The following is a 14,708-nucleotide window of genomic DNA, read 5'->3' as shown; positions in this document are numbered from 1 at the left end:
TTGGCATGAGTGAGGACATCCTAGAATCCCTAAATCACCCACACAGGAGATTACCTACACTAAACAGGTTGAAAGCTGTTGCTGGACACAAATCAATCCATCTCTCCTTCTCTCTCCCCATCACACACCACCCCCCACACCCGTACTGTGGGCACATGTAACGCAAGTGGTCATGGCACATGATCGCAGAAACCCATGAAAACCCCTCTTATTTTGTATTTTTGCTCCATCATTCCCTGGTCCAACCCCATCCCCCCAGTGGCTCTCAGTCAAATAATTAACATTCTTCCACAAGGAATAGTTACACTCGCCTACCATGCATGAGTTTGTTTCCTCCTATCCTTGCCAGCACTTGATAATACCCAACTTCCTGATTTTTCTTACAGAGTATAAAGTGGTAGATTATTAGAAAAGACATTTTTCTATGTATTGGTTAGAGGATTACCTTTTCATAATCTTCTCTGACTTCAACAGTTTGCTGGAGGATGTTCTTAAGAGCTGCTGTCCAGAGTTGCCACCAACACAAGCATCTGACTTCTCAAGAAGGCACAAATGTCTCACCTCAAAGAATGGAAGACTACAGATACATGGCTTCATTCTCCCAACTATGTTGATGCTCTGGCCTGATCACATACATCAATTTTCTGCAGATATAACTGCTCTAGAGCTTGGAGATTTGCTTGTGCAACAAGGTCTCATGGAACCAGGACTGGTATTACAGTAAATGTATGTCCTATTGTTTTATGGATATTTTTTTAAGACAAATGAGAACTGGATAGAATGGATTTAAGTTTAGCAGTCATGATGGAGCCACAAGTCCAGGAGGGCAACCCAGGCTACTGTGCTTATAAAGAAAAAGAAAATCCATGTTCTACCCAAGAAGAGCAGAATTTAAATTGGGTGAAAATCCTCTGGCATTTTATTTAGAATGGCATTTTTAATTATAATTTCTCTTGATTTAGTTTATAAAGGCAAGGAGTTTTAGATCAGAATCTGACTTTCTTCTTAGAGATTTGATGATGGGATCTGTTCAAATTTGGGGTATTTTAACATCTAGATATTTCTTATGCTATCACTCGGGCTTCTTATACACCACTCAACCTGGCTGCATATATTTTCGACAGGGAAATAAGATAGGGAGTCAATGTGCAGCCTAGAATATGTGATGTGCCTTGATGTTAAGAAAAGACCCTCTGTGCCCATTTCAAAACTTCCTGGTTAGCCCAGCTTATCCCAGACAGAAGAAGTTCATTTTGGTGGGAGGAGGTCCAGGCTGATAAATTTCTCCTCTCCTTCCATGAGGGAGGCACTCATTGCTAAGTGTCAAATCCAATAGGCTAACAGAACGAAACACTGGGGAATATGGTGGGAGCTTCCAGACTCTTCCTTGATGTCCCCAGGAGGCAACTGACAGCTGCTCTTTGCCCTCCTTAGTCATCACTGGGGGTGGAGGGGAGGGGGAAGGATGGTACCCTCTTGATGAGGGTAACTCAAAGAAGTGTGAGCTGAGCTTTTTTCCTCTCTCTCCCCTTCTGCCATGAGGTAATAAGTCTGCCTCTAAAAAGGATGTCTATGACTGTCCAGCTCTGCCTAGATACGTGTAACAAAGTGGGGAAGTAGTAGGAAGCCCCCAAGGTCTCAGACCTTGCTCTTCTTTAAGTGACTTTAAGAGCAAGTGTCACAAGTCACTTGCTCTTCTCCAGATCTGACTAGTAACAAAGATGGTATTGGGTCTCCCTGGTGGCTCAGCGGTAAAGAATCCGCCTGCAATGCAGGAGATCCAGGTTCAATCCCTGGGTCGGGAAGATTCCCTGGAGGAGGGCATGGCAACCCACTTTAGTATTCTTGCCTGGAGAATCCCATGGACAGAGGAGCCTGGCAGGCTACAGTCCATGGGGTCGCAAAGAGTTGGACACAACTGAAGTGACTGAGCATGCACACACGCACAAAGATGCTGTCTGGACCTCCACCCGGCAGACTTCTCCGAGTCTGCCTTGCAATTCATTCCGAGGTTGGGATGGAAAGGAGGATGACCTTCTGGTCTTTTCCTGTACCTCAACTCCCTACATCTGACTTCTGCCCAGTTCTAAGTCCTCTCTGCTGCTTTTGTCTAGTTGACAGACTCTTGTCACTTAAAACCTACGAAAACATTTAATCACAGTCACCAGGAACTCTCACTCAAAACTTCTTTTGGACTCATCAGTAACAGATGGCCTTAAAGCAGTACCTGATGCTGGGAAAACCCACCAGCCCAGTGCCCACAGTTACTCAGAGACACTCAAAGTCTCCAAGGCGGACAAAGATGTAGACGGCTGCTGACTCCTGAGAAGCTGAGCAGCCACAGGCATGTGAAGGAAACTGGCCAGAGGCAGGGGTCTGAAGGTGGTGGGAAAGAAGGGCCTTGTTCTGGGTTTCAAAACGGTTTCCTTCCAAATGAAGCACTTAAATTTTTCCAACTGCTATTCATAATTGGACCAGGAAAGAAAATTTGGGGCCGTCATGGTTTCCTTCCATAATGTTAAAAAATAATCATCTACATGTAAACAAAGAGAGCAAGGGGGCTTCATGAGGGGCTTAAGGTTTCATGAAAAAGAAGGAAATTAACATTATTTTATTCTTTATTGAACCTGGAGCTTACTCGATCCATGCTGTGTTTCAAATGGAGCCCCTGCAGTCTCCACATGGATGGCTCCTACAGACAGTGATGTGAAAGTGCTGTATCTTTGAAATTTTGCATTGTTTTGATTTTGATCATGCAGAGAGGGAGAGAAAAGGCAGAGGGGGCAGAAGAACAATTATGCCAGGTGGAACATCTTTGATATATTCATAATTAAAGACATTAGAAATGACACTGACAAGTTAAAAAGACAGAGAGAAATTACCACATCACAAGAAAAGCGTCACATGATAAAAATGATGAACCATTTTCATGCTTAAAGCAGTGGGCATAAGTTTTGAAGGCCTCCTCAAAGCATGGTTATTCCACTGGACACTGACACCTGTGAACAGCATTACTTCCACTCATGCTATCTCCTTCGTACTGTCTAGATTCTTTCCACCCTTCTTTGCCAGGCCAGTTGGCTCCGAGATTCAGGCCTGCTGTTTCTGTCCCTTCCGGACTGGGCCGAGTCTCCCATCTGTTCTGCCTTCCCCTAAACCCGCCATGTGTACTAGCCTGGTGACTCAGCAGAGTACACTCATGTTAGCAGTGGATATGTCTGTCCTTCCACTGTGCCCAACACCCTGATATTTTTCCTCTTTTTCCCTCACATCTTCACAGGGTCTTACACAAAGGTGGCCCTCAGTACCACACTGAACTATAGTGGCATAAATGCCTTCCTGAAAAACCCTCCTAGTTGCCCAATGACCATTACAGGAGTCCTTCCAGGAATGGGGGGATCTGACAGTTTCCTTATCTTGTTTTATTAAGAGTATGTGCAATAATAGCCCATGGCCTGAAATGAATGGTGAAAAGGATTGCCTCTGGCTTGAAGATCACACCTGCTCCTCTTTTACAGAGTCATCCCCATCCATGATTTAGAGTCCATTAAAGCTGAACACTTTTAATTCTTATTTCTCTTGGAGTACCTATACCTGACCACAGGAGAATTCTTAATGAAGCTTCAAGTAATCAGAATTCTACCTGACACTGAATTCACTCATCACATTTTAGTGTGACTTTGCTCAAACTGTTCAAAAGCCACATGATCCCAAGGATTTGTGTTTTGGTCAAAATAAAGTATGGTGTTTGTAGCTCTCAGTGGTATAGCTTTATATATGCCAGTACCAGTTTTTAAAATACCAATATCCACTTCATTTAAACCCACAAGAACTCAGTTTTTAATGCAATAGGCAAGAACCTCTGAAGCTGTCCTGTTTTCCTTCACTGTGGTTAGAAAAACTCTGTACTGTGTTCAGGGAAAAGACTTCTTATATCCCAAAAGGACAAGCCTTGACAGCCTGAGAAATGATTCTAATGACAGGGAAAGTGTCTGCTCACCTTTACTGAAGGTGATACCTAGCTTTTTTTTTTTTTTTTTTTTGGAGGATTTTTGCAGCTAATTTTTTTTTCATTTATGTATATTAGTTGGAGGCTAATTACTTTACAATATTGTAGTGGTTTTTGTCATACATTGACATGAATCAGCCATGGATTTACATGTGTTCCCCATCCTGAACCCCCTCCCACCACCCTCCCCATCCCATCCCTCTGGGTCTTCCCAATTCACCAGTCCTGAGCACATGTCTCATGCATCCAACCTGGGCTGGTGATCTGTTTCACACTTGATAATATACATGTTTCAATGCTATTCTTTCAGATCATCCCACCCTCGCCTTCTCCCACAGAGTCCAAAAGACTGCTCTATACATCTGTGTCTCTTTTTTTGTCTTGCATATAGGGTTATCGTTACCATCTTTCTAAATTCCATATATATGTGTTAGTATACTATATTGGTGTTTTTCTTTCTGGCTTACTTCACTCTGTATAATGGGCTCCAGTTTCATCCACCTCATTAGAACTGATTCAAATGTATTCTTTTTAATGGCTGAGTAATATTCCATTGTGTATATGTACCACAGCTTTCTTATCCATTCGTCTGCTGATGGGCATCTAGGTTGCTTCCATGTCCTGGCTATTATAAACAGTGCTGCGATGAACATTGGGGTACACGTGTCTCTTTCAATTCTGGTTTCCTCGGTGTGTATGCCCAGCAGTGGGATTGCTGGGTCATATGGCAGTTCTATTTCCAGTTTTTTAAGGAATCTCCACACTGTTCTCCATAGTGGCTGTACTAGTTTGCATTCCCGTTTGTTAGCCATCTGTATGTCTTCTTTGGAGAAATGTCTGTTTAGTTCTTTGGCCCATTTTTTGATTGGGTCGTTTATTTTTCTGGAATTGAGCTGCAGGAGTTGCTTGTATATTTTTGAGATTAATTCTTTGTCTGTTGCTTCATTTGCTATTATTTTCTCCCATTCTGAAGGCTGTCTTTTCACCTTGCTTATAGTTTCCTTTGTTGTGCAAAAGCTTTTAAGTTTAATTAGATCCCATTTGTTTATTTTTGCTTTTATTTCCAATATTCTGGGAGGTGGGTCATAGAGGATCTTGCTGTGATTTATGTCAGAGAGTGTTTTGCCTATGTTCTCCTCTAGGAGTTTTATAGTTTCTGGTCTTACATTTATATCTTTGCTCTTAGTCTAAATCCCTTACTAATTTGTAACCCTCATTAGTAATGGCCAACAATGTATGGATGGTTCAGGAAATAACTTTGGTTTAAAAGTACACTTATTCATAATTCATTTATTGGCAGAAGAGAGCTTGCTGACACCACTGGAATGTTCTTGCTAAATGACTAGGTTGGCAGGGACATCTTAAAGGAATAAGAACATCTGGCACCCTTCGTGCACACCAAGAATGGTATTTCTGGGGTGAATGGGCTGCCCTGGGCAAGAGCAGCCTTCTGTAGAGCTGATGTGAGCAGATCCTGACCACTGTTTATTTCAACATTCCTAACTGCAAATGAAATGCCAACTACGGCTGCCACCTCAGGACAAGTTCTCTGGTGTCTTCCTATTTACTGAACAAGACTAACAGACCTAACTGCGCCTGGTCTCAACACTCAATCAGAACCAAGACTTGCACTTGTCTGTACAACAAGGCTGGTCATCTGCTTGGGCTACTGGGCCTGTGATGGGGCGGGTCCTACAGAATGAACGGCTTTGTGAAATATGACATGAGACAGGGCTGCACACAGCACCCTACCCAACCTTACCCTCAAACTATGCTACTGAAAAACCCTGAGAGAGAGGGACGCAGGAATATATAAACAACCAAGGTCAACCTCAGGTATAATCCAGGTCTTGCGTTTGCGTTTCCTTTCTTCCAATATTTCACATTGTCTCCTCTTGCCCTGTTGCAACTCCACCAGGATCTGGCTGCTTCTGGTTGCCTATGCAGCCTCTCATCAAGATCCCCCCAAAAGCAGTGCACCCCTAGCATCCAAGTCTTTTCTATAAGCCATTACAAGACAAGACCCCTGCCCTCTCGCTTTTCTTTCTTTCCTTTTCTCTCTCCATCCACACAAGCAAAATTACTTCTCTGTCCTCCCGACTACCATGGAAGTTTTACACATTGCTGTTTTAGCATTTCTTGTATCACATGCTACTTCTGATGTTGGCCCGTTTCTCCCCCCAGCTAGACTGTGACCTTATTTGAGGACCCGCTGTATCTTATTCACATTGTAGCTCCAGGGCACTGTGTACTGTACAAACAGCAGGTGCCTGATGACTGAATGAACAGAATTCATAAAGAAATGGGACCTGTGAATTAAATGATAACAGTCAGCCCCAAAATCCCCTGAATGGTAAAGACACGATGGCTGCATAGACCTCTGGCAGCTAAGAAGGCTTCACTGAAGTAGCGCGGACCTGGGTTGGCCCTCGGTGGTGACTAGTGAGCAGATGGAAACGGTAAAATTCTCTCCACATTTCTATAGGACTTCACACTTGACAGTAACTTTTCCTTGAACTGCTCTGTTTCCCCCTTGTCCTGTGTCAAGGGGAGACCAGTAGGCTCTCTGCCTGGTGTGATATTTCCTTTCCTTTCTCCCCACACTCACTCATTAAAATATTTATTTAAAATCTGAAAATGAAAATTCAGCCTGAATTTATTTAGGTGCTTGTGAATTTGTTAGGAAGAACTCTTTAAAAAAGCATTCCTCATAGCGTCTAATTAAACATGGACCATAAAAGAAAAAGCGATGGAAATAAAACCCAGAGGAAAAGGAAACTGTTGTCAGAAAGTAAGATAAAACCACATCATTAAAAATCTTAAATGCCTACAATGATCAAATTACATTAGGTTTCCATAAATTGCCTCTTAGAGATAATGGCCATCCATTAAAAGATATTTAGTATTTAATATAACATTGAATATCACAGTATTTTTATAAGCTCTTCTATATTTGTACCTATTTTTCTTATACTGAAAAATCCTAATTCATAAAAATGTTAACAAACTTACTCATTTGTTTTATTTCTTAATATGTACAAAACCATTTTAAAATTGTAATGACAACATTAACAATACAAATACAAAATGAAGCTTAAAACTTTATGTTTTTGCCTTTAGAATATACCCCACTCAAACTGGACACCCAGAAAACTGTGTTTAAAAGCCCTTAAAATAAGTATTTTCTCTGTGTGGTCTGAGATCTTTACACAAATTTTTAGGTTCTTCATTTGTTTCTGCTTGGTTTTAAGGTTTGGGTTTTTTTTTCCTTCTGGTTTAACTTGTTTTAAATATGTAAATATTTACATCTTTCAAAATTAAAAATAAAAAGACATACTGAGAAAAGTCTCAGGTTCATCCTTAATCTCCCTCCAACCCAAAGGGAATTTTTTTTAAAATGTCCAGTTTCTAAGTCTATCACACAGCGCTCTGCTGATTTAGAAATAAAATCAATTAACAGAGAGGCCTTTGGAAGAGAGGAGTCCTTTCTGAGCAAGTGTTGTTTTCCCTGTTTGCTCTCAGGCCAGCTGGACCCTGTTACCCAGACCCCTTTGTCAGAAACCCACCGCCCCACTTGCAACCTCCCCTACTGGGAGACTAGCCAGTCTTCTTTCTTGAACTAGATTCATGAACTTGCTGGAATACTTCAAAGAAAAAAAGAAGAGTTCCTGTGCTTACCTGCTTACAATATTGATTTTTAAATGCTGCCTTGAGAAGTTGTTGTTCTGGGCTTGGGAAAGAAACAGAGGCCTCCCGTGGGAGGGGGTCAGCTTTCCTCCCATCACCAAGGGAACAGAAGGTAGCTCAGAAAGGTTAGCGGGGAGGCGAGCCGAGAATCTGGTGCCAACTCTGAAGTCGACAAGATCTATTTCACACTGCCAATCCAATTTTTAAAAATTCACATTTCCCCTGAAAGAGCTAAATGGAAACAATGTAAAAATGTTCTTAGTCTACTGCCCAGTGTTATCACCCAAACCCACTGACATTTGGACAAGCTATAAAATTATTTCGTTGAAAGCTACATAAACTACATATTTTTTAATCAAATTAAGGTAGAGGGGAGACTGATGAAATTCTAGATTGATGATAAAGTGTTGCAAATGACATTGTGCGCTTGAAGCTTCCCAGATGAAAACAAAAGCTGGCAAGTAGTATGGTAGGCAGCGGTTTCTCTCTAGTTCTGGTCTAGGAAAAGGCATGTGTGGTCACCAGCAGACTGCCACAGCCTGGGGACACCCTCAGGTCTTCGAATCAGAGGTGACAATCACAGGCTTGGTTACAGATCACGTGCCAGCCCATAACATGGGCTAATTAGTGAGCATGCTGTTTTTTGGCCCAAGGGACATGAGGTCTCCCAGTGCCGGCCAGGGCTAAACTGGGGCCCACAGGGACGCACTGAAAGCCAGTAAGTACATCACAACTCCATGTCAAGCCATGCCCTGAAACACACAGGAGAGATGTTACTGCAGACAATGAGACACCTGTCTGTGGACCCCCAAAGGGAACCATGAACCTCCAAACCTCTGCTCATTGATCGTTGCCACTCCTTGATTTTAAGAAACCTGCAGAAAACAATCTTTTTCTTGCAGATCAGCCCAAAATTCATATTTAAAGGGGGAAAAATCAATCTGGTCTTTACTTCCCTGCTTCCAAACTCCTTAAATAGTTTATTTCATTGGAAACTAGAATTTAGCTAATTTTATTGTTCTCTCAACTTTTTAGTTAGCTTGAATTAAGCTTACTGCAGTCATTCTTAATCCCTACACTGTCAATCTTAATACTTTACCCTTGTTTCTTGCAATCCAGCATTCATTTACATTTTAATTTCACTTCTGCACCTGGCAAATATTTACTGATTGCCTTGTACATATCAGGCACTGTTTCAGGTGCTGGGGGCACAGTGGTAAACAAGAGTTGAGCAACTTACATGAGATGTTTGGCAAATTCTTTCGGAAAGTAAATTTTTAAAAGGTTTGGTTATCCAATACATGGATATACAGTCTGCTCATCAGAAGGAAGCTTCTTCTTGTTATGTCTGTAGGCCATGTGAATGCTGCACAAAGCTTCTGCAAAGAAGTAAAAACAGCAACCACTTCTAGAGGCCTTACTCTATACCAGGGATTGGTTTAAGTTTTTTGCCCCTATTAACCAAGTTAATCCTTCCAAGGACCCTCTGGGTCATTATAATGGTCTCCATTTTGCAGATGAGAAAACTGAGGCCCAGCAAGCTTACATGACTTCACTAAAGGCAGTCAGTGGTGGAACTGGCCTTGAACTCAGTGGCCTGGCTCCACATCGCCTTTTTCTGACCCTGGTGGGGCTGAGGCCTCCTTAACGTTTGCTTCTGACACAATGGAATTTTAAACAGCAGGAGGCAAGAAGAGGCATTTGTTGGGGAAAGAATCACGTTCCAGAGAGAACTGGTGATAAATATTCCTAATTGGCTGCCTGATACAGATGGAATGGAGTTTGGAGAATTTCATATTCTGTTGAAATAAACATGTGATTTTTGACCTTCTAGAAGTGACAGAAACTATTCAAAGTATCCCATTTTTATCTTTTTCCCCTTTCAGCCTTCACTTTAGATGATGCTCTCCTTGCAGAATCTTCCTCAAAATTGGCCATGGCTTCTCAAGAGCTGAAGAAATGCTCAGGCACATATAACTGGGAAATCAGGGACACATCTACTTTTGGGATTATGATAAGGTCAGTCGTACTGCTTGCAAAAGCTTCCAGCATTCTGCAACAGACTCCCTCACGGCTTCTGTGGCTGTGGGAAATGAAGTCCAGAAAGGTTAAAATATTTGACAAAAGCCACAGAGCTGGACCATAACATCTTCTATAGGCACCTAACCAAATTGTCCCTTGTGATAAGTAAACTGCCGTGTCTTGGATCTCAGGGGTGTCACACATGGTACAAACCATGGTCCCCAGACCACAGCATCAGCATCACCTGGGAGCCAGTTAGAAATGGAGATTCTCAGGCATCACCCAGCTCTGCTGAATCAGAATCTGCATTTTAACAAAAGCCCTGAGAAACCCAGGTGAATATTAAAACTGGAGAAGCACTGGAATGGTCACTAATTCCATTTTCTAGATATTTAAGTTTTTGGAAAGGGAACTGTTGGTGACTCTTAGTTGGTTATAAGCATATCAGTCTCTTGAAAGGTATGTTCTCAGCCTCATCTCGTGATTTAACTTAAAATTATCTTCCTGATGCAAAACAACCTTCAGTTGGTTTTTATGGTAGACCTAGGCTTTTAAAGATCCAATCATTCCTTTGTAAGCAGATACTAAGGCTTCAGGTGTGCAAAACTACATTTCTTATGAGCCTTCCGTGTGTACAAGGATTCATGCTAGTGTCTTTTCCTCAGAGCAGGTTAAAGACTTTCCCCAAATCCCAGCAAGTCCTTTTAGCATAGACCACACACAGAAATCTCAGCCAAGCTTCTACCCAAGTTAACACAAAGTATCAAAATAATAATAAAACAGCTACCATTTATGTGGTGCTTACAACACGTCTGATGCCCTTTTGACAACTTTGAGTATTAAAACTCACTTTTAAACTTTTCAGTGTTATATTTTTGAGTATTAAAAAATCACTTAACCCTCACAGCAACCAAGTGTTACAGTCGAGAACAATGGAGCACAGAGTTGAGCGGTTTGCCACAAGCCACACAGCTGGTTCATGGTGGGGATTCTAATCCAGGTTGTCTATGTCTCCAGAGTCCACGCCACTAACCATAGCACCACACTGCCTCTCAGAGTCCAGATGAATGCTGCCCAGGCTTTCAAGACTCCTTTATTCAAATGTTCTCATAATAAAGATTGATCACTTATTTGGGAGAATGTAATTCACTTCAGAGATTTTACTTGACAAAGGGAAAAAGAGAGGCCAGCAGCTACCAAGACATTATTTCACTAAGTTAAAACATACTTCTGGTCTCTAATTCTTGGTTGGGATTGCAAGACCAGGTGGTCTGCTGCTTGGAAGAGCATTAAAATGTCCTTCTGCCTGTAACTGGAACCAGCTCCGACATTAAAACTGCACTATATTTTCTGTAAATGAGAAGCAGTTGTAAACACTGAGGATTCATGATGTTGCTAGCTTTGATTATCCACTAAATCAGTTGTCTAACTTCTCTTTTCAGCTGCAGATAGCTCCACTTTTTTGGTAAGAGAAATCTTAAAGACAATTCCAATACACGTGACTGGGCAAAGCCTTGTGCTTTGGTTGAAACAGAGAGGGAAATCCTTTGACCTTTACCATCGGCCTCAGGATCCCCAGAAGGCCCATCCCTGGAGTTCTGAAAACACAGAATGAAAACTGCCATGGGAAATGGAGCGAAGGGCCTCTCCTTTGCACCAATTCAGCTCTCTTAGACCCTCCATGCCCTCTGCCTTGTACCTGTAAAGATCTCTCTGGAGAGCTGAAGAGAAGGAAACCCTGGATGCACAGTTGAGAAGGGTGCTGCCCAGTGCTGGGCAACGTATGAATGGGTCGCAGAAACACAATGAAGGGCAACTTTTTCAACTGCAAAGTGAAGCCTGAGGCCTGCCAGGGCACAGACAGCAGTCAGTTATCAATGCTTAATAGGGAGTGAAGTTTGATATGCTTTTCCTCAATCACTTCTATTTGCACTGGAAAGAAGGCAAGGACACAGGACAGGAAAGAACTGCAGCTGCAGTGCAGGAAATATAAAAACCAGTAAGTCCTCACCAATAATCATGACCAACTTGCTAACCACGAGATGCATCCCACTGCCCAGCCACCATCCCTGTGGGTGCATATAAACAAAATTTAAATTTATTTAAATTAGCATTTAAAATAGCTTTAAGGGCTGGTTGCACAAAGAATTGCAAAGTGGGTCCCCATATGTTGATGCCACTGAACAGGTTAACAGACAACCAAAAATAGACAACAGGTAGCAAGCGGGGAACTGGAGGTCTCAGCCCCTCCCAGATCCCCCTTTCCATCCTTTTTAACCATTTCTGTGCCACCCACCCCAAACCAACGGCCGTAAGTAATAACCCGGGGAAGGGAGCACGAAAGCCCGGCTCACTTGCCCGGGGTGGGGCAGACTGATCCTCCCGAGTCCCAGTCCTCTTTGGGACTCTGCCTGAGATGACTCCGTTGCTTGGCTACCTTCCCTTTCCTGTCCGGGTTCCTGTTTCTGTTCCCCAAGGGACACTCCCTTTAAAGCCACTGCCAGAGGAGTGCTCACCTCTGGGTCTGCCTCTGTGGAACCTCACCTAAGAGACCACATGACCCAGCTCAGTATCTAGGAACCCAGGCTCCCGGGAAGCAGGTATGCGACTTACACAGTCCTGACCATACCCCTTCCGTACCGACATCTGTCCATGAAAATTTAGCTGAAATTGATCTTAGTCGATTAAAAGGTGGGACCCAGAAGCAAAAGATAAAGTCTCAGTTAAGAAGAATGTATAAGACATAAAGGGCTTCACAGGAGGAGAAGGGGATGACAGAGGATGAGATGATTGGATGGCATCACCAACTCAATGGACATGAGTTTGAGCAAACTCTGGGAGATGGTGAAGGACAGGGAAGCCTGGCGTGCTGCAGTCCATGGGGTCACAAAGAGTCGGACACAACTGAGTGACTGAACAACAACAATAAGACATAAATGGATTAAATAAATGTTCAAGTCAATTTAAAAATATCCTTTTTACGATGTAGCAATATATGGTCCTTACTAAGCTGAGCACAAATAATTTTAATATATCTTCAGGGAGTAGAGTAAGTTTTGGATTTTGTTTCTGAAACGCACTGTTCTAATCTAAGACTATATTATAAATGAAAGGAAACAGACCCAATCTGCACACATATTAAGATGAATCTTGAAAACTGCCTTTTTATTGAATTTTTTACATGAGCGTGCTTTCCTATAATTTTCCTAACTCTAAGGACTAGCACATGGTGAAAAACTTCCAGGTTCCCTTAGAGTGCACTTATTCTGACACCTCTGAAGCAAGTCCATCCCATGAGATGGGAACTGTGAAAAACTCTTGAGAGTTGCAGACCCAGAGTGGTCCAGTCTCGTGTCACCGCCCACCTCAGCTTTCACAAACACACCATGGCATGGCTTACCTTGATTCCCAGGGCTTCTCCAGAAATAACAGCAACAGTCACGCCATCTTGACTGGGTTTAGGGATTTCGTCACTTTTCAGTTCCTGGTACCGAGGCTTCACCATCTTCTGTGAGCTCCTCAAATTGACCCACAGTTGTAGGCCGTGGACTGGCTCCTCTGAGCAAGGCATCTCAGCGTGCACGATGCCCTGGCCCGCGGTCATCCACTGCAAATACCAGAGCGACAAGAATGAGCTGGCAGGTGGGACAATTACACCCCAGTAACTAAGCCAGGCACCTTACAAGTGCTGCTTTCCAAGTCCCCAGGCACCATAAGGAATAACAAAATGCCAGTGACAACTGCTGGGCCCCTTTCTGGTTTTGCAAACATGTCCCATGCCTCCGAGTGTGAAATCAAAGCATCAGCTCTGGCATTCACAGAGTGGAAGAACCCCCTCTTTAGCATCTCTGAGTCTCAGGTTGCCCTCTGAGATGGGAAGTTGCATGCAGAGGGTAAACTGGGGAGGGCTCTCAGGAGATGCATCTTAATCAGTGAGAAAAGCAGGAAGGGGCATGAAGAGAAGCCAATCACCAATGCAGCTACAGTGGAGGCTTCAGCTGATCCAGCAGGGAGCTATGGAATTGGATGAAACTTTAGAATTGTCCCAGATGGAGGCTCTTCAGTCTTCACATCAACAAACCCTCAAGTGTGGGCCACGCTGCAGGAGGGAGCACCACCTTGGGAGAGGCCCTTCCCTGGGCAGAGGGCCGTGCCCAGGGCAGGATGGAGGACGGGCGCATGGTACATGTGGAGGCCCACACACTCCACCACACCCCAGACAGCTGACTTGAGTCAGTTAGCTCGACCCTGTTAACGGAGTCCTCACTACCTGGAGAAAGTTACTGCCTCCACTGCTGTGCAGATTTTGCATGCATTCATTTCCTTCTTAGTTAGTAGGAGCATGTGAGGGGCCAGCTCCAGATGCCAAGCTTAGGATCTGGGGATGAAGAGCTACAAAACAACAGGTAGGTCTCCTGCCTGTCTCAGCTTGGCTTCTCCCACAGACGATCCTGAGACAGGTCTCCAGTGCAGGAAGTTCATCTGGAAAGTGTTGCAGAAAGAAAGGAAGAGCAAGCCAGACAAGGGAGAAAGCCAAAAAGGGAGTTAATGAGCAGGTTGCAGCTGTGGGCACCTGAGGCTCAATCCTGCTGGGAGCCATGCCAAGGCACATTAGAACTCCTGCATGGAGGGTGGAAGAACCCACTTGGGGTCACAACCAGTCAGAGCCACACTTTACTTTCTGCTCTGGTGAGACGTTACTGTTGACTTTGGGCCATGACTCTTTGCCCTTTTGCTTTTCTGCCTTTCAATCTCAGTTCAGTTCAGTTCAGTCACTCAGTCGTGTCCGACTCTTTGTGACCCATGGACTGCAGCACTCCAGGCCTCCCTGTCCATCACCAACTCCCAGAGCCTACTCAAACTCATGTCCATTGCATCAGTGATGCCATCCAACCATCTCATCCTCTGTCATCCCCTTCTCCTCCTGCCTTCAATCTTTCCCAGCATCAGGGTCTTTTCAAATGAGTCAGTTCTTCCCATCAGGTGGCCA

General features: G+C 43.5%; 1 protein-coding gene across 3 annotated transcripts in view; it reads right to left on the bottom strand.

Annotated features, from left to right (window-relative positions):
* Positions 1-14,708, bottom strand: part of PIR (pirin) — a 95,360-nt gene that overhangs the window by 45,017 nt on the left and 35,635 nt on the right. For all 3 annotated transcript variants that reach the window (XM_020912570.2, XM_020912629.2, XM_020912482.2), the window contains one exon: positions 13,119-13,325. In XM_020912570.2, coding sequence (XP_020768229.1) covers positions 13,119-13,325 — 207 coding nt within the window. The remainder of the gene's footprint in view (positions 1-13,118; positions 13,326-14,708) is intronic.

The sequence above is a fragment of the Odocoileus virginianus genome, unplaced genomic scaffold, assembly GCF_023699985.2.
Source record: "Odocoileus virginianus isolate 20LAN1187 ecotype Illinois unplaced genomic scaffold, Ovbor_1.2 Unplaced_Scaffold_6, whole genome shotgun sequence".
Classification (NCBI taxonomy): Eukaryota; Metazoa; Chordata; class Mammalia; order Artiodactyla; family Cervidae; genus Odocoileus; species Odocoileus virginianus.
This window is presented reverse-complemented; position numbering and strand designations above follow the sequence as displayed.